The 17,315-nt window shown below is 37.9% G+C and overlaps 1 protein-coding gene and 15 non-coding genes across 16 annotated transcripts; all 16 read right to left on the minus strand.

The window, feature by feature from the left end:
• Nucleotides 1–455: 455 nt before the first annotated feature.
• Trnai-aau (transfer RNA isoleucine (anticodon AAU)) lies at nt 456–529 on the minus strand. The gene has a single exon. It is a non-coding gene; the product is annotated as a tRNA-Ile (tRNA).
• Nucleotides 530–2,094: 1,565 nt separating this feature from the next.
• Nucleotides 2,095–2,168, minus strand: Trnai-aau (transfer RNA isoleucine (anticodon AAU)). Its single transcript has one exon. It is a non-coding gene; the product is annotated as a tRNA-Ile (tRNA).
• Nucleotides 2,169–2,714: 546 nt separating this feature from the next.
• On the minus strand, nt 2,715–2,788 carry Trnai-aau (transfer RNA isoleucine (anticodon AAU)). The gene has a single exon. It is a non-coding gene; the product is annotated as a tRNA-Ile (tRNA).
• Nucleotides 2,789–3,332: 544 nt separating this feature from the next.
• On the minus strand, nt 3,333–3,406 carry Trnai-aau (transfer RNA isoleucine (anticodon AAU)). Its single transcript has one exon. It is a non-coding gene; the product is annotated as a tRNA-Ile (tRNA).
• A 545-nt stretch (nt 3,407–3,951) lies between these two features.
• Trnai-aau (transfer RNA isoleucine (anticodon AAU)) lies at nt 3,952–4,025 on the minus strand. Its single transcript has one exon. It is a non-coding gene; the product is annotated as a tRNA-Ile (tRNA).
• Nucleotides 4,026–4,571: 546 nt separating this feature from the next.
• Nucleotides 4,572–4,645, minus strand: Trnai-aau (transfer RNA isoleucine (anticodon AAU)). Its single transcript has one exon. It is a non-coding gene; the product is annotated as a tRNA-Ile (tRNA).
• A 545-nt stretch (nt 4,646–5,190) lies between these two features.
• Nucleotides 5,191–5,264, minus strand: Trnai-aau (transfer RNA isoleucine (anticodon AAU)). Its single transcript has one exon. It is a non-coding gene; the product is annotated as a tRNA-Ile (tRNA).
• A 1,565-nt stretch (nt 5,265–6,829) lies between these two features.
• On the minus strand, nt 6,830–6,903 carry Trnai-aau (transfer RNA isoleucine (anticodon AAU)). Its single transcript has one exon. It is a non-coding gene; the product is annotated as a tRNA-Ile (tRNA).
• A 545-nt stretch (nt 6,904–7,448) lies between these two features.
• On the minus strand, nt 7,449–7,522 carry Trnai-aau (transfer RNA isoleucine (anticodon AAU)). Its single transcript has one exon. It is a non-coding gene; the product is annotated as a tRNA-Ile (tRNA).
• Nucleotides 7,523–8,064: 542 nt separating this feature from the next.
• Trnai-aau (transfer RNA isoleucine (anticodon AAU)) lies at nt 8,065–8,138 on the minus strand. Its single transcript has one exon. It is a non-coding gene; the product is annotated as a tRNA-Ile (tRNA).
• Nucleotides 8,139–8,681: 543 nt separating this feature from the next.
• On the minus strand, nt 8,682–8,755 carry Trnai-aau (transfer RNA isoleucine (anticodon AAU)). The gene has a single exon. It is a non-coding gene; the product is annotated as a tRNA-Ile (tRNA).
• A 545-nt stretch (nt 8,756–9,300) lies between these two features.
• Trnai-aau (transfer RNA isoleucine (anticodon AAU)) lies at nt 9,301–9,374 on the minus strand. The gene has a single exon. It is a non-coding gene; the product is annotated as a tRNA-Ile (tRNA).
• A 542-nt stretch (nt 9,375–9,916) lies between these two features.
• On the minus strand, nt 9,917–9,990 carry Trnai-aau (transfer RNA isoleucine (anticodon AAU)). The gene has a single exon. It is a non-coding gene; the product is annotated as a tRNA-Ile (tRNA).
• Nucleotides 9,991–10,533: 543 nt separating this feature from the next.
• Nucleotides 10,534–10,607, minus strand: Trnai-aau (transfer RNA isoleucine (anticodon AAU)). The gene has a single exon. It is a non-coding gene; the product is annotated as a tRNA-Ile (tRNA).
• Nucleotides 10,608–15,019: 4,412 nt separating this feature from the next.
• On the minus strand, nt 15,020–15,667 carry LOC139477322 (uncharacterized). The gene has a single exon (XM_071259875.1). The coding sequence runs from the start codon at nt 15,665–15,667 to the stop codon at nt 15,020–15,022; it is 648 nt and encodes a 215-aa protein (XP_071115976.1).
• Nucleotides 15,668–17,017: 1,350 nt separating this feature from the next.
• Trnai-aau (transfer RNA isoleucine (anticodon AAU)) lies at nt 17,018–17,091 on the minus strand. Its single transcript has one exon. It is a non-coding gene; the product is annotated as a tRNA-Ile (tRNA).
• Between the last annotated feature and the right edge of the window lie 224 nt (nt 17,092–17,315).

Raw genomic sequence — 17,315 nt, forward strand, 5'->3', positions numbered from 1 at the left:
GCCGTGGCCTAATTAAGGCACCTTGCATGCTGTCTCTCCAGACACGTGGTTTCCAATCCGACCACTCACACATATGTAACTCATAACCATCCCTGTGGATTCTACACATACTGACAAATATGTGTGGGATTCTTTAGATGTGACAGACACATTATCATGACATCAGAAATCATTTTATACATAAGCTAAATCGACATTTCTTTCAATTGGCATGTCCAGATTTCTCCAATTTCTGAACATGGACAGCTTTGCTGTGTTCGTTTCCTTTTACGTGTTAATGACAATTTAACCAGATAAAATATTTCAAGATTTCAATTGAGGAGACTGAATTATTTCATGTTTTTCGCAAAATACGAGTGTGATACATGACATCAAAAGGCAATTGATGTTATAAGCATTATATAGAAATGGTTGGGAGTGAAAGTGAAAATGCTATGCAAGCACAAAAACTTCCGTGGCCAATATGGGGATCGAACCCATGACATCCGCGTTATTAGCACGGCGCTCTAACCAGCTGAGCTAATCGGCCAACTGAGAGAGAGGTTGAGCCAATTGAAGATATATAGCCTGCATCCTCGGGGTATCGCGGTACTTGTCATGTACGCTAAACGGAACCAAATGCACTCACTAACCTTCATGTTTATTCGTGTTCTCTGTATCAGATATCATTCATGTTATCAAACAATGCAAATTTTACTGATAAAAGTTCATTATTTACATCAGTAGCTCCGAGTAAAAGCCGGGCCTCGCGCTCTGTTTGACAAGGGAGAGAACTCCATCGTATCGCGGTACAGAGAAAAGTTGTGTATGGAGGTCCGAATTGGACAAAAAGAGGACATAATTCTACCAACCACTTGATATGATCATGCCAGACATCAGTGATTTGTCCAGACAAGTGCAAAGACAGCACAAGTAAAATTCTAAATGTGTTATCAGCAATAGGTATTCAATGCATATTTACCGAAAAGTAAGAGAAAAATATTTTTATAAGTCAACATCAAAATATCAGAAATGATATTTTAAGATTGTTTAAAAAAAAGTGGATGACAATAATTTGTCACAAAATGGAAAATTGTTAAAAGTCAACAATAAATATATAAAAAGCACTCCTAGTATGCCCAAAGTATGTATTTATCTTTTGGTTAATAGTGAAGAACGTATTCCTAAGTTTGGCATTATGGCCCTTATGATCTCCCAATAGATTCTGGGCACAGAGCGGGAAAAAATGTGCGGACTACGTAACTTCCGTTACCTCAATAGTCGCCATGAATATGCAGATAGTCTAGTTCAGGTCGATAGAGAAAGTTTACTTGGGGAACTGCGGGTTATATAGTTGGCCATTGATAGATGGGGGTAAGGCAATATCACAACAGATGCCAGAAATATGTATCAATTGATTAATAACTCCTTACTTACAGCAGACGGAACATTCCGAGGAAATTGAAATTGTTTACGAAGTGAGCACTTCGTGGTTACTGATTTGCATTAAAAGACAGCCGCTAAGAGGCGTGTCCCGCGTGAACTATCGGAAATCACAAATGCCGCAATACGATGAATGCCGCGGTACCATGGGGTCCGAGTATACTCTTGAAAAAAACATTTTTGGCATGGTGTGAAAGTTAAGTCGTTTCTTTCAGATGCCGTGGCCTAATTAAGGCACCTTGCATGCTGTCTCTCCAGAGACGTGGTTTCCAATCCGACCACTCACACATATGTAACTCATAACCATCCCTGTGGATTCTACACATACTGACAAATATGTGTGGGATTCTTTAGATGTGACAGACACATTATCATGACATCAGAAATCATTTTATACATAAGCTAAATCGACATTTCTTTCAATTGGCATGTCCAGATTTCTCCAATTTCTGAACATGGACAGCTTTGCTGTGTTCGTTTCCTTTTACGTGTTAATGACAATTTAACCAGATAAAATATTTCAAGATTTCAATTGAGGAGACTGAATTCTTTCATGTTTTTCGCAAAATACGAGTGTGATACACAACATCAAAAGGCAATTGATGTTATAAGCATTATATAGAAATGGTTGGGAGTGAAAGTGAAAATGCTATGCAAGCACAAAAACTTCCGTGTCCAATATGGGGATCGAACCCATGACATCCGCGTTATTAGCACGGCGCTCTAACCAGCTGAGCTAATCGGCCAACTGAGAGAGAGGCTGAGCCAATTGAAGATATATACTCTTGAAAAAACAATTTTAGGCATGGTGTGAAAGTTAAGTCGTTTCTTTCAGATGCCGTGGCCTAATTAAGGCACCTTGCATGCTGTCTCTCCAGACACGTGGTTTCCAATCCGACCACTCACACATATGTAACTCATAACCATCCCTGTGGATTCTACACATACTGACAAATATGTGTGGGATTCTTTAGATGTGACAGACACATTATCATGACATCAGAAATCATTTTATACATAAGCTAAATCGACATTTCTTTCAATTGGCATGTCCAGATTTCTCCAATTTCGGAACATGAACAGCTTTGCTGTGTTCCTTTCCTTTTATGTGTTAATGACAATTTAACCAGATAAAATATTTCAAGATTTCAATTGAGGAGACTGAATTATTTCATGTTTTTCGCAAAATACGAGTGTGATACATAACATCAAAAGGCAATTGATGTTATAAGCATTATATAGAAATGGTTGGGAGTGAAAGTGAAAATGCTATGCAAGCACAAAAACTTCCGTGGCCAATATGGGGATCGAACCCATGACATCCGCGTTATTAGCACGGCGCTCTAACCAGCTGAGCTAATCGGCCAACTGAGAGAGAGGCTGAGCCAATTGAAGATATATACTCTTGAAAACCCATTTTAGGCATGGTGTGAAAGTTAAGTCGTTTCTTTCAGATGCCGTGGCCTAATTAAGGCACCTTGCATGCTATCTCCCCAGAGACGTGGTTTCCAATCCGACCACTCACACATATGTAACTCATAACCATCCCTGTGGATTCTACACATACTGACAAATATGTGTGGGATTCTTTAGATGTGACAGACACATTATCATGACATCAGAAATCATTTTATACATAAGCTAAATCGACATTTCTTTCAATTGGCATGTCCAGATTTCTCCAATTTCTGAACATGGACAGCTTTGCTGTGTTCGTTTCCTTTTACGTGTTAATGACAATTTAACCAGATAAAATATTTCAAGATTTCAATTGAGGAGACTGAATTCTTTCATGTTTTCGCAAAATACGAGTGTGATACATAACATCAAAAGGCAATTGATGTTATAAGCATTATATAGAAATGGTTGGGAGTGAAAGTGAAAATGCTATGCAAGCACAAAAACTTCCGTGGCCAATATGGGGATCGAACCCATGACATCCGCGTTATTAGCACGGCGCTCTAACCAGCTGAGCTAATCGGCCAACTGAGAGAGAGGCTGAGCCAATTGAAGATATATACTCTTGAAAACCCATTTTAGGCATGGTGTGAAAGTTAAGTCGTTTCTTTCAGATGCCGTGGCCTAATTAAGGCACCTTGCATGCTGTCTCTCCAGAGACGTGGTTTCCAATCCGACCACTCACACATATGTAACTCATAACCATCCCTGTGGATTCTACACATACTGACAAATATGTGTGGGATTCTTTAGATGTGACAGACACATTATCATGACATCAGAAATCATTTTATACATAAGCTAAATCGACATTTCTTTCAATTGGCATGTCCAGATTTCTCCAATTTCTGAACATGGACAGTTTTGCTGTGTTCGTTTCCTTTTATGTGTTAATGACAATTTAACCAGATAAAATATTTCAAGATTTCAATTGAGGAGACTGAATTCTTTCATGTTTTTCGCAAAATACGAGTGTGATACACAACATCAAAAGGCAATTGATGTTATAAGCATTATATAGAAATGGTTGGGAGTGAAAGTGAAAATGCTATGCAAGCACAAAAACTTCCGTGGCCAATATGGGGATCGAACCCATGACATCCGCGTTATTAGCACGGCGCTCTAACCAGCTGAGCTAATCGGCCAACTGAGAGAGAGGCTGAGCCAATTGAAGATATATACTCTTGAAAAAACAATTTTAGGCATGGTGTGAAAGTTAAGTCGTTTCTTTCAGATGCCGTGGCCTAATTAAGGCACCTTGCATGCTGTCTCTCCAGACACGTGGTTTCCAATCCGACCACTCACACATATGTAACTCATAACCATCCCTGTGGCTTCTACACATACTGACAAATATGTGTGGGATTCTTTAGATGTGACAGACACATTATCATGACATCAGAAATCATTTTATACATAAGCTAAATCGACATTTCTTTCAATTGGCATGTCCAGATTTCTCCAATTTCTGAACATGGACAGCTTTGCTGTGTTCGTTTCCTTTTACGTGTTAATGACAATTTAACCAGATAAAATATTTCAAGATTTCAATTGAGGAGACTGAATTATTTCATGTTTTTCGCAAAATACGAGTGTGATACATGACATCAAAAGGCAATTGATGTTATAAGCATTATATAGAAATGGTTGGGAGTGAAAGTGAAAATGCTATGCAAGCACATAAACTTCCGTGGCCAATATGGGGATCGAACCCATGACATCCGCGTTATTAGCACGGCGCTCTAACCAGCTGAGCTAATCGGCCAACTGAGAGAGAGGCTGAGCCAATTGAAGATATATACTCTTGAAAAAACAATTTTAGGCATGGTGTGAAAGTTAAGTCGTTTCTTTCAGATGCCGTGGCCTAATTAAGGCACCTTGCATGCTGTCTCTCCAGACACGTGGTTTCCAATCCGACCACTCACACATATGTAACTCATAACCATCCCTGTGGATTCTACACATACTGACAAATATGTGTGGGATTCTTTAGATGTGACAGACACATTATCATGACATCAGAAATCATTTTATACATAAGCTAAATCGACATTTCTTTCAATTGGCATGTCCAGATTTCTCCAATTTCTGAACATGGACAGCTTTGCTGTGTTCGTTTCCTTTTATGTGTTAATGACAATTTAACCAGATAAAATATTTCAAGATTTCAATTGAGGAGACTGAATTATTTCATGTTTTCGCAAAATACGAGTGTGATACATAACATCAAAAGGCAATTGATGTTATAAGCATTATATAGAAATGGTTGGGAGTGAAAGTGAAAATGCTATGCAAGCACAAAAACTTCCGTGGCCAATATGGGGATCGAACCCATGACATCCGCGTTATTAGCACGGCGCTCTAACCAGCTGAGCTAATCGGCCAACTGAGAGAGAGGTTGAGCCAATTGAAGATATATAGCCTGCATCCTCGGGGTATCGCGGTACTTGTCATGTACGCTAAACGGAACCAAATGCACTCACTAACCTTCATGTTTATTCGTGTTCTCTGTATCAGATATCATTCATGTTATCAAACAATGCAAATTTTACTGATAAAAGTTCATTATTTACATCAGTAGCTCCGAGTAAAAGCCGGGCCTCGCGCTCTGTTTGACAAGGGAGAGAACTCCATCGTATCGCGGTACAGAGAAAAGTTGTGTATGGAGGTCCGAATTGGACAAAAAGAGGACATAATTCTACCAACCACTTGATATGATCATGCCAGACATCAGTGATTTGTCCAGACAAGTGCAAAGACAGCACAAGTAAAATTCTAAATGTGTTATCAGCAATAGGTATTCAATGCATATTTACCGAAAAGTAAGAGAAAAATATTTTTATAAGTCAACATCAAAATATCAGAAATGATATTTTAAGATTGTTTAAAAAAAAGTGGATGACAATAATTTGTCACAAAATGGAAAATTGTTAAAAGTCAACAATAAATATATAAAAAGCACTCCTAGTATGCCCAAAGTATGTATTTATCTTTTGGTTAATAGTGAAGAACGTATTCCTAAGTTTGGCATTATGGCCCTTATGATCTCCCAATAGATTCTGGGCACAGAGCGGGAAAAAATGTGCGGACTACGTAACTTCCGTTACCTCAATAGTCGCCATGAATATGCAGATAGTCTAGTTCAGGTCGATAGAGAAAGTTTACTTGGGGAACTGCGGGTTATATAGTTGGCCATTGATAGATGGGGGTAAGGCAATATCACAACAGATGCCAGAAATATGTATCAATTGATTAATAACTCCTTACTTACAGCAGACGGAACATTCCGAGGAAATTGAAATTGTTTACGAAGTGAGCACTTCGTGGTTACTGATTTGCATTAAAAGACAGCCGCTAAGAGGCGTGTCCCGCGTGAACTATCGGAAATCACAAATGCCGCGATACGATGAATGCCGCGGTACCATGGGGTCCGAGTATACTCTTGAAAAAAACATTTTTGGCATGGTGTGAAAGTTAAGTCGTTTCTTTCAGATGCCGTGGCCTAATTAAGGCACCTTGCATGCTGTCTCTCCAGAGACGTGGTTTCCAATCCGACCACTCACACATATGTAACTCATAACCATCCCTGTGGATTCTACACATACTGACAAATATGTGTGGGATTCTTTAGATGTGACAGACACATTATCATGACATCAGAAATCATTTTATACATAAGCTAAATCGACATTTCTTTCAATTGGCATGTCCAGATTTCTCCAATTTCTGAACATGGACAGCTTTGCTGTGTTCGTTTCCTTTTACGTGTTAATGACAATTTAACCAGATAAAATATTTCAAGATTTCAATTGAGGAGACTGAATTATTTCATGTTTTTCGCAAAATACGAGTGTGATACATAACATCAAAAGGCAATTGATGTTATAAGCATTATATAGAAATGGTTGGGAGTGAAAGTGAAAATGCTATGCAAGCACAAAAACTTCCGTGGCCAATATGGGGATCGAACCCATGACATCCGCGTTATTAGCACGGCGCTCTAACCAGCTGAGCTAATCGGCCAACTGAGAGAGAGGCTGAGCCAATTGAAGATATATACTCTTGAAAACCCATTTTAGGCATGGTGTGAAAGTTAAGTCGTTTCTTTCAGATGCCGTGGCCTAATTAAGGCACCTTGCATGCTGTCTCCCCAGAGACGTGGTTTCCAATCCGACCACTCACACATATGTAACTCATAACCATCCCTGTGGATTCTACACATACTGACAAATATGTGTGGGATTCTTTAGATGTGACAGACACATTATCATGACATCAGAAATCATTTTATACATAAGCTAAATCGACATTTCTTTCAATTGGCATGTCCAGATTTCTCCAATTTCTGAACATGGACAGCTTTGCTGTGTTCGTTTCCTTTTACGTGTTAATGACAATTTAACCAGATAAAATATTTCAAGATTTCAATTGAGGAGACTGAATTATTTCATGTTTTTCGCAAAATACGAGTGTGATACATGACATCAAAAGGCAATTGATGTTATAAGCATTATATAGAAATGGTTGGGAGTGAAAGTGAAAATGCTATGCAAGCACAAAAACTTCCGTGGCCAATATGGGGATCGAACCCATGACATCCGCGTTATTAGCACGGCGCTCTAACCAGCTGAGCTAATCGGCCAACTGAGAGAGAGGCTGAGCCAATTGAAGATATATACTCTTGAAAACCCATTTTAGGCATGGTGTGAAAGTTAAGTCGTTTCTTTCAGATAGCGTGGCATAAGGCACCTTGCATGCTGTCTCTCCAGAGACGTGGTTTCCAATCCGACCACTCACACATATGTAACTCATAACCATCCCTGTGGCTTCTACACGTACTGACAAATATGTGTGGGATTCTTTAGAAGTGACAGACACATTATCATGACATCAGAAATCATTTTATACATAAGCTAAATCGACATTTCTTTCAATTGGCATGTCCAGATTTCTCCAATTTCGGAACATGAACAGCTTTGCTGTGTTCGTTTCCTTTTATGTGTTAATGACAATTTAACCAGATAAAATATTTCAAGATTTCAATTGAGGAGACTGAATTATTTCATGTTTTTCGCAAAATACGAGTGTGATACATAACATCAAAAGGCAATTGATTGTTATAAGCATTATATAGAAATGGTTGGGAGTGAAAGTGAAAATGCTATGCAAGCACAAAAACTTCCGTGGCCAATATGGGGATCGAACCCATGACATCCGCGTTATTAGCACGGCGCTCTAACCAGCTGAGCTAATCGGCCAACAGAGAGAGAGGCTGAGCCAATTGAAGATATATACTCTTGAAAAAACAATTTTAGGCATGGTGTGAAAGTTAAGTCGTTTCTTTCAGATAGCGTTGCATAAGGCACCTTGCATGCTGTCTCTCCAGAGACGTGGTTTCCAATCCGACCACTCACACATATGTAACTCATAACCATCCCTGTGGCTTCTACACGTACTGACAAATATGTGTGGGATTCTTTAGATGTGACAGACACATTATCATGACATCAGAAATCATTTTATACATAAGCTAAATCGACATTTCTTTCAATTGGCATGTCCAGATTTCTCCAATTTCGGAACATGAACAGCTTTGCTGTGTTCGTTTCCTTTTATGTGTTAATGACAATTTAACCAGATAAAATATTTCAAGATTTCAATAGAGGAGACTGAATTATTTCATGTTTTTCGCAAAATACGAGTGTGATACATAACATCAAAAGGCAATTGATTGTTATAAGCATTATATAGAAATGGTTGGGAGTGAAAGTGAAAATGCAATGCAAGCACAAAAACTTCCGTGGCCAATATGGGGATCGAACCCATGACATCCGCGTTATTAGCACGGCGCTCTAACCAGCTGAGCTAATCGGCCAACTGAGAGAGAGGCTGAGCCAATTGAAGATATATACTCTTGAAAACCCATTTTAGGCATGGTGTGAAAGTTAAGTCGTTTCTTTCAGATGCCGTGGCCTAATTAAGGCACCTTGCATGCTGTCTCCCCAGAGACGTGGTTTCCAATCCGACCACTCACACATATGTAACTCATAACCATCCCTGTGGATTCTACACATACTGACAAATATGTGTGGGATTCTTTAGATGTGACAGACACATTATCATGACATCAGAAATCATTTTATACATAAGCTAAATCGACATTTCTTTCAATTGGCATGTCCAGATTTCTCCAATTTCTGAACATGGACAGCTTTGCTGTGTTCGTTTCCTTTTACGTGTTAATGACAATTTAACCAGATAAAATATTTCAAGATTTCAATTGAGGAGACTGAATTATTTCATGTTTTTCGCAAAATACGAGTGTGATACATGACATCAAAAGGCAATTGATGTTATAAGCATTATATAGAAATGGTTGGGAGTGAAAGTGAAAATGCTATGCAAGCACAAAAACTTCCGTGGCCAATATGGGGATCGAACCCATGACATCCGCGTTATTAGCACGGCGCTCTAACCAGCTGAGCTAATCGGCCAACTGAGAGAGAGGCTGAGCCAATTGAAGATATATACTCTTGAAAACCCATTTTAGGCATGGTGTGAAAGTTAAGTCGTTTCTTTCAGATAGCGTGGCATAAGGCACCTTGCATGCTGTCTCTCCAGAGACGTGGTTTCCAATCCGACCACTCACACATATGTAACTCATAACCATCCCTGTGGCTTCTACACGTACTGACAAATATGTGTGGGATTCTTTAGAAGTGACAGACACATTATCATGACATCAGAAATCATTTTATACATAAGCTAAATCGACATTTCTTTCAATTGGCATGTCCAGATTTCTCCAATTTCGGAACATGAACAGCTTTGCTGTGTTCGTTTCCTTTTATGTGTTAATGACAATTTAACCAGATAAAATATTTCAAGATTTCAATTGAGGAGACTGAATTATTTCATGTTTTTCGCAAAATACGAGTGTGATACATAACATCAAAAGGCAATTGATTGTTATAAGCATTATATAGAAATGGTTGGGAGTGAAAGTGAAAATGCTATGCAAGCACAAAAACTTCCGTGGCCAATATGGGGATCGAACCCATGACATCCGCGTTATTAGCACGGCGCTCTAACCAGCTGAGCTAATCGGCCAACAGAGAGAGAGGCTGAGCCAATTGAAGATATATACTCTTGAAAAAACAATTTTAGGCATGGTGTGAAAGTTAAGTCGTTTCTTTCAGATAGCGTTGCATAAGGCACCTTGCATGCTGTCTCTCCAGAGACGTGGTTTCCAATCCGACCACTCACACATATGTAACTCATAACCATCCCTGTGGCTTCTACACGTACTGACAAATATGTGTGGGATTCTTTAGATGTGACAGACACATTATCATGACATCAGAAATCATTTTATACATAAGCTAAATCGACATTTCTTTCAATTGGCATGTCCAGATTTCTCCAATTTCGGAACATGAACAGCTTTGCTGTGTTCGTTTCCTTTTATGTGTTAATGACAATTTAACCAGATAAAATATTTCAAGATTTCAATTGAGGAGACTGAATTATTTCATGTTTTTCGCAAAATACGAGTGTGATACATAACATCAAAAGGCAATTGATTGTTATAAGCATTATATAGAAATGGTTGGGAGTGAAAGTGAAAATGCAATGCAAGCACAAAAACTTCCGTGGCCAATATGGGGATCGAACCCATGACATCCGCGTTATTAGCACGGCGCTCTAACCAGCTGAGCTAATCGGCCAACTGAGAGAGAGGCTGAGCCAATTGAAGATATATTCTCTTGAAAAACCCATTTTAGGCATGGTGTGAAAGTTAAGACGTTTCTTTCAGATAGCGTTGGATAAGGCACCTTGCATGCTCTCTCTCCAGAGACGTGGTTTCCAATCCGACCACTCACACATATGTAACTCATAACCATCCCTGTGGCTTCTACACGTACTGACAAATATGTGTGGGATTCTTTACCCATTCTTTATTCTTGGGGATCGAACCCATGACATCCGCGTTATTAGCACGGCGCTCTTTTTTTTTTCTTGATAAAATTTATTCACAGGAATATAATACAAACGCAGACAGTGCTGACACTGCCACCACAAAAATAAAATGGTTATCACAGAAGTAGGGTGGCAGTGGATAACATTCCGATTCTACAGACAGAAAATATGAGAAATAGTCTTTTACATTTGATTATCTAAACACGTCTTTACTAGATACAAAAAGAGGAATGCAGATAGAACATGCTCTTTACACGTTACATGTTTCTATTCTAGAGGAGGTTTGAGAACAATCTCATTTCCATCTAATGTGATAAATGTATTGGTCATTATATATCTTTGAATAAAGATATGTAATTGATTCATTTTGGAATAGTGAAACAACAAAAAGCTGAAATGACGCTTAATCAAAGATTTGAAAAAAGCTTTCATGTGAAATGAGATTGTTTCCTGACTCATAATAACTCTTCTTTTAAATACAGCAATGCGATATATTGACAATACAATGTTCATGAACGGTTTACATGACAACTTCTTTTCCGGCAGGAATCCGAACAGTAACCAGAGATTTAATTGTCCAAGACTAAACCCTGAATCTTGACAAACATCTGTCAACATGTCAATTAATAGAGATTGCAAGGAAGATAACTCTTGGCAGAAGATAAACAAATGTAAAATGTCTTCTGTTTCATTTTGACACACAGGACAAACATCAGTGTTTGACAATCCAATTTTGCACAGTTTATCATATGTAAAGATAATATTGTGAGCAATTTTAAAATCCAACTGTATAGAGTCTGTTGATTTATCTTTCTGCCACACATTCAGCCAAATATCTTTCCAATTAATGTCCAAAGCAATATTATTCCAAAAAGAAATAGCAACTCTCTTTTTGAAGTGTTTTTGTCTGAATATTTCCTAGCAAAATTTAGCTGTTAAAACTTCAACTGACATGTCCTGTCCATCAATCGTGCAGAAGATGTCTCCAGAGGGAAGGTTTTTGCCGACATCAGACAAAATGATATTTTTCCATTCTGATGGAAGCGCGTATAAAATGATTGCATAGCATTGTTGTATAGTGTTTTTGTCCATTTCAGGTAAAGTATCACGTACAATGTCTACAATAATTTGTGAGGACATGCATTTTGGAATAACTTCAAAACAAATATGTTTAATACAAATAATTCCACTTGAAATAAACGATTGAAACATTAGAGTTTTTCCATTGAAAGTAATTAATGGATTTTTGAAAAGTGGTTGATTCATGATATCATCTACATTTTGAAGCAAGGGTCTTTTTCCACCAGTAATTTCATTCCATGCAGATAAAAGCTCAGCATAAAATGGGCTTATGTCTTGTAAATCACCCTTATTATGTTCAAGAGATAAAACATGAATTCCCAAGTTCATTTTCAGAAGATGTGACATAAAATATAGCATTGTTTGTTTCCAAATACAATTAAGCTGGGAATTAGCAAAAGCCCTCAGCAACTTAAGTCTCAGTGCATATTTTTTTAAACACAACTTTGGTATATTCAGACCACCATCTAAACAAATACCAATACAGGTATCTAATGTTATTTTGGCAGTTTTATTGTGCCACAAGAATTTACTAAACAAGTGAGTAAATCTATGCTCAACCCATTGTGGGACAGGTAGTACAGTAAACGCATACCATAAGCGGGAACTCATAAGGATATTTATTACAACTGCTCTACCCTGTAGAGTAAGTTGTCTACGTAACCATGAATTTAACAATGTTTGAATTTTGTCCATGTTCTTTCTCCAATTCAACGTTTCACACATTGCTTTATCCTTGCCGAAATAAATGCCTAATATTTCAACACAATCTTTTTTTATTTTAACTGGGACGTTGATTGAACAGTCACGAAGGTTATTTTTACCCAACAACAAAACTTCTGATTTTTCGATGTTGATTTTTGCTCCCGTTCCTTCACAGTATGAGTTAACTGTGCTAAATGTTTCTTCGACGGAGTTGACATCTGAAACAGTGATTGAAGTGTCATCAGCATGTTGATATATCAAAGAATAAATGTCATTGTTGATACTTATTCCGTGGATTTCAGGATTGTTCTTAACTAGGAGATTAAGTGGCTCTGACACCAAAACGTACAGCATGGAGCTCATTGGATCTCCTTGACGAACACCACGAGTTAAAGGAAAATAAGGCGTCAAATGGCCATTGCATTTAACAGAACTATGTATATCAGTATAGAGAATTTTAATCCATGAAATGAAGAAATCTCCAAAGTTAAATTTTCTGAGAATTTGAAATAAGTATTGATGTGAGACCCTGTCAAAAGCTTTCTCTTGATCTACTTTGATGAGATATGAATCATCATCATCACGATTATTTACAATGCCAATAACATCTCTTAGGGAGTGAAGGTTGTTAGCTATGTCTCTTCCTGGTACACAGCAAGATTGTTCAGGGGAGACAATTGAGGACATGACAGTTCGTAATCTTAATGACAACACTCTGGATATTAGTTAACAATCTACATTTATCAATGAAATAGGCCTGTAACATTTAATGTCTCTCTTGTCACCTTTCTTTTTATAAAATAAACTAATTATACTCTTTTTCATGGTACGTGAAAGACTGTTTTCTTTGTGTACACAATCAACAACTTGTATGAAGAAGGGGCATAAAATGTTCCAAAACTTCAAATAAAACTCAACTGTTAGACCATCTGGGCCTGGTGATTTATTTTTCTGCATACCTTTGAGTGCCACGGTAAGCTCACTCTGAGAAATATGTACTTCGCATGAATTCCTCTCATCTTCGGAAAGCTTGTCCTTGATATTATTAACAATGTCCTGTTGTTTTTCTACATTACAGTGTTCAGCAGTGAATAAAGAAGAGTAAAATTGTTGAGCAGTATCCAAAATATCCTCTGTGTTGTTGACTATTGTACCATCTCCTCTGAATAATTCTTTGATCGAGTTTGCTTGCTGTTTTGTTTTTTCTAGATTTAAAAAGTATGAGGTATTTCTGTCGGAATCGAGCGTCCACTGGGCCTTTGACCTGAGAATGGCTCCTTTGCATTTGTTAATCTCGTATGTCTCCAGCTCATTTTCTATTGATTGTAAAACAGAAGATACATAGCCAGGAATGGAGGATATCTTATGATATTCTATTCTAAGCTTATTTTGAATTTTAAAATAATCAGCTTTTTCGTGATTGCTTTTTTTGGATGCATAATACCTGGAAAACTTTTTGAACTGATATTTTAAGTTATCCCACCATATCAATGGTTCAGTTTTAAGTAAAGGGCACCCTTTTGCCTCTTCTATTATTTCAGTGATCTTTTGATAGAATGTGCAATCGTCAAGAAGCTGATTATTAAAAATCCATACACCAGGACCCCTTTCTATAGGAGAAAAGTCTAACCTTGATACAACAATGTTGTGATCACTCACAGAGGAATATCTAATGTAACAGTTGATCATATTTGAAATAAGGTTTCTTGAAACAAATATCAGATCGATCCGAGATTGTTTAATAACTCCTAATACAGACTGTATTCGAGAAAACTCTTTTTTGTCATAGTTCTTGTACCGCCATATATCAATTAGGTTGTTTTTGTGAAGAAAGGTGTTTAACACATTGCTACTTTGGATGTTAAATGTTGTGTTATTGGGACCTTTATCAAGTGAAGGATCAAGAATTTCATTAAAATCTCCAGCGCAAATTAAATGCTCATGATTAACCCATTTCATTAAATCATTGAAAAATAGTATTCTCTCTCTAGGATCGTTTGGGGCATACACATTTAATAAAATTACTGTTTTATCTTCAAGAGATAGAGACGCCTTTAGTAGTCTTCCATCAATGTCTTTTTCAAGCATGGCCACCTTTTCTTCAAAGTCAGGAGAGATCAAAAGAGCAACTCCTTTTCTAGCATTACCAGCATTAGAGTATAAAATTGTTCCTGGCCATAAATATTTATATTTTTCAATGAATTCATCTGACCAAAAGGTCTCCTGCAAAAAGGCAATATTGACATGGGAGTTCGTTAGTAGAGAGAATACATTTTGCATTTTTGTGACATCACGGAGTCCATTCACATTCCATGACCATGTTGTGACCATTGCAAATATAAATATGAAATGTATGTACAAACACATTGTTAGTTTATACACCGTTCTCAGACACGCCAGATATTTCTCGTCGATCGTTAACCTTTTCTTCTTTCTTCTTCTTTTGTTCATCTTTTTTACTTTCTCTCAATTTATTTTTTAAGTCATTGTTCTGAAGTACACAGTCTGTGATCTTGGGTTGTATTTTATTTCTTCTTCCTCTTTTCTTCGAAGATTTGTTCCATTTAAAAGGTGCTATATTTTCATGTCCATCTTGAGGCAACGACTGTCTCATTGTCTTATCATCACTCTCCATGTCATCTCCAACACGGTTATTTGTACAAGGAATTTCAGAGGCTTGATCAAGTTTTTCGTCTTCATTTTCTTCTCCTTTTTCCTCTATTGGTCCATCTTTGTTTCTTTTCTTTTCTTCAGGCTCAAAGTCCTCAACAGATGTATCATCATTATCTAAAGGATCTTCATCCCAGGACCTTTCAGGGGCTAGTTCCTTTTCTTGCTCCGACTCGTCTGACATGCTGTACTGACCGTTGTCTTCCTCGTCTAGGAAACAGCTGCAGCTACCAATAGGTAGAGAGCACAGTTCACAACTACGTTTAAGTCTTCTTTCTGTGTTGCAGTTTTTGGCAATGTGGCCATGTCCGTTGCACTTAAAGCATTTGGTATTTGGGCATTCTTTAACCATATGGTCTCCCGAGTTGCATTTAAAACACAATCGTTCTTGATTATTATGAATGACTCGAAAGTATCGATAACCATCTAATGTGTTGAAACCCATGGAGTATGGCAAGGATTTACACTCAGGGGGGAAAGCGACGCGCACATACCTGGTACCATCAAAAATGCTAGTGCCTTTCAGGGTCCTGTGTTTAATATCACTTTTCAAAGTGATACCCCTTTTGATCAACATGTTTTCAATTTCCTCATCATCAATGTAGGGTGGAAGGTGTAGGAATGATACTACGACGCTTTCACAATGAAGTAACCTGAAGTTAATCGGTGTACCTCCTATTTTCAAGTCATCAGTTTCTGCAAGAATCCTTGCCTCGTTACTGTCTGGGACAGTGACATCATAGCATTCTGTTCCTTTTAGGACGCACGCCCATACATCGGACACATATTCCAATAGCGCACAAGATAATACACTAGCACTAATCACTTTGTTGTTACCAACATTCACTTCAATAGTGCAATCTTTCAGATATTTTCTCTTTTGTTTGGTGTCCGCCATTTTGAACCCAGTGAGCGTGGGAGATTCAAAGACAACCAAAGTAAATAGCATGCACAAACGTGCATGCAAATGTTTAAGGTCTTCGGACAACTACATATCAAAGTGTTGCCTACCTTGTTAGCGTAAATCTGGTATTCCACGGAACTTGTGAACGATTTAATCTGAGAATCTGTGTTGCTCGATCGTCAGCACGTCCACACACCTCCGAAGCAAGGGAGGTAACCACACGGCGCTCTAACCAGCTGAGCTAATCGGCCAACTGAGAGAGAGGCTGAGCCAATTGAAGATATATACTCTTGAAAAAACAATTTTAGGCATGGTGTGAAAGTTAAGATGTTTCTTTCAGATAACGTGGCATAGTTAAGGCACCTTGCATGCTGTCTCTCCAGAGACGTGGTTTCCAATCCGACCACTCACACATATGTAACTCATAACCATCCCTGTGGCTTCTACGCGTACTGACAAATATGTCTGGGATTCTTTAGAAGTGACAGACACATTATCATGACATCAGAAATTATTTTATACATAAGCTAAATCGACATTTCTTTCAATTGGCATGTCCAGGTTTCTCCAATTTCGGAACATGAACAGCTTTGCTGTGTTCCTTTCCTTTTATGTGTTAATGACAATTTAACCAGATAAAATATTTCAAGATTTCAATAGAGGAGACTGAATTATTTCATGTTTTTCACAAAATACGAGTGTGATACATAACATCAAAAGGCAATTGATTGTTATAAGCATTATATAGAAATGGTTGGGAGTGAAAGTGAATATGCAATGCAAGCACAAAAACTTCCGTGGCCAATATGGGGATCGAACCCATGACATCCGCGTTATTAGCACGGCGCTCTAACCAGCTGAGCTAATCGGCCAACTGAGAGAGAGGCTGAGCCAATTGAAGATATATACTCTTGAAAAAACAATTTTAGGCATGGTGTGAAAGTTAAGATGTTTCTTTCAGATAACGTGGCATAGTTAAGGCACCTTGCATGCTGTCTCTCCAGAGACGTGGTTTCCAATCCGACCACTCACACATATGTAACTCATAACCATCCCTGTGGCTTCTACACGTACTGACAAATATGTCTGGGATTCT

The sequence above is a fragment of the Haliotis cracherodii genome, unplaced genomic scaffold (genome assembly GCF_022045235.1).
Source record: "Haliotis cracherodii isolate W230 unplaced genomic scaffold, xgHalCrac1.p SCAF_33, whole genome shotgun sequence".
Classification (NCBI taxonomy): Eukaryota; Metazoa; Mollusca; class Gastropoda; order Lepetellida; family Haliotidae; genus Haliotis; species Haliotis cracherodii.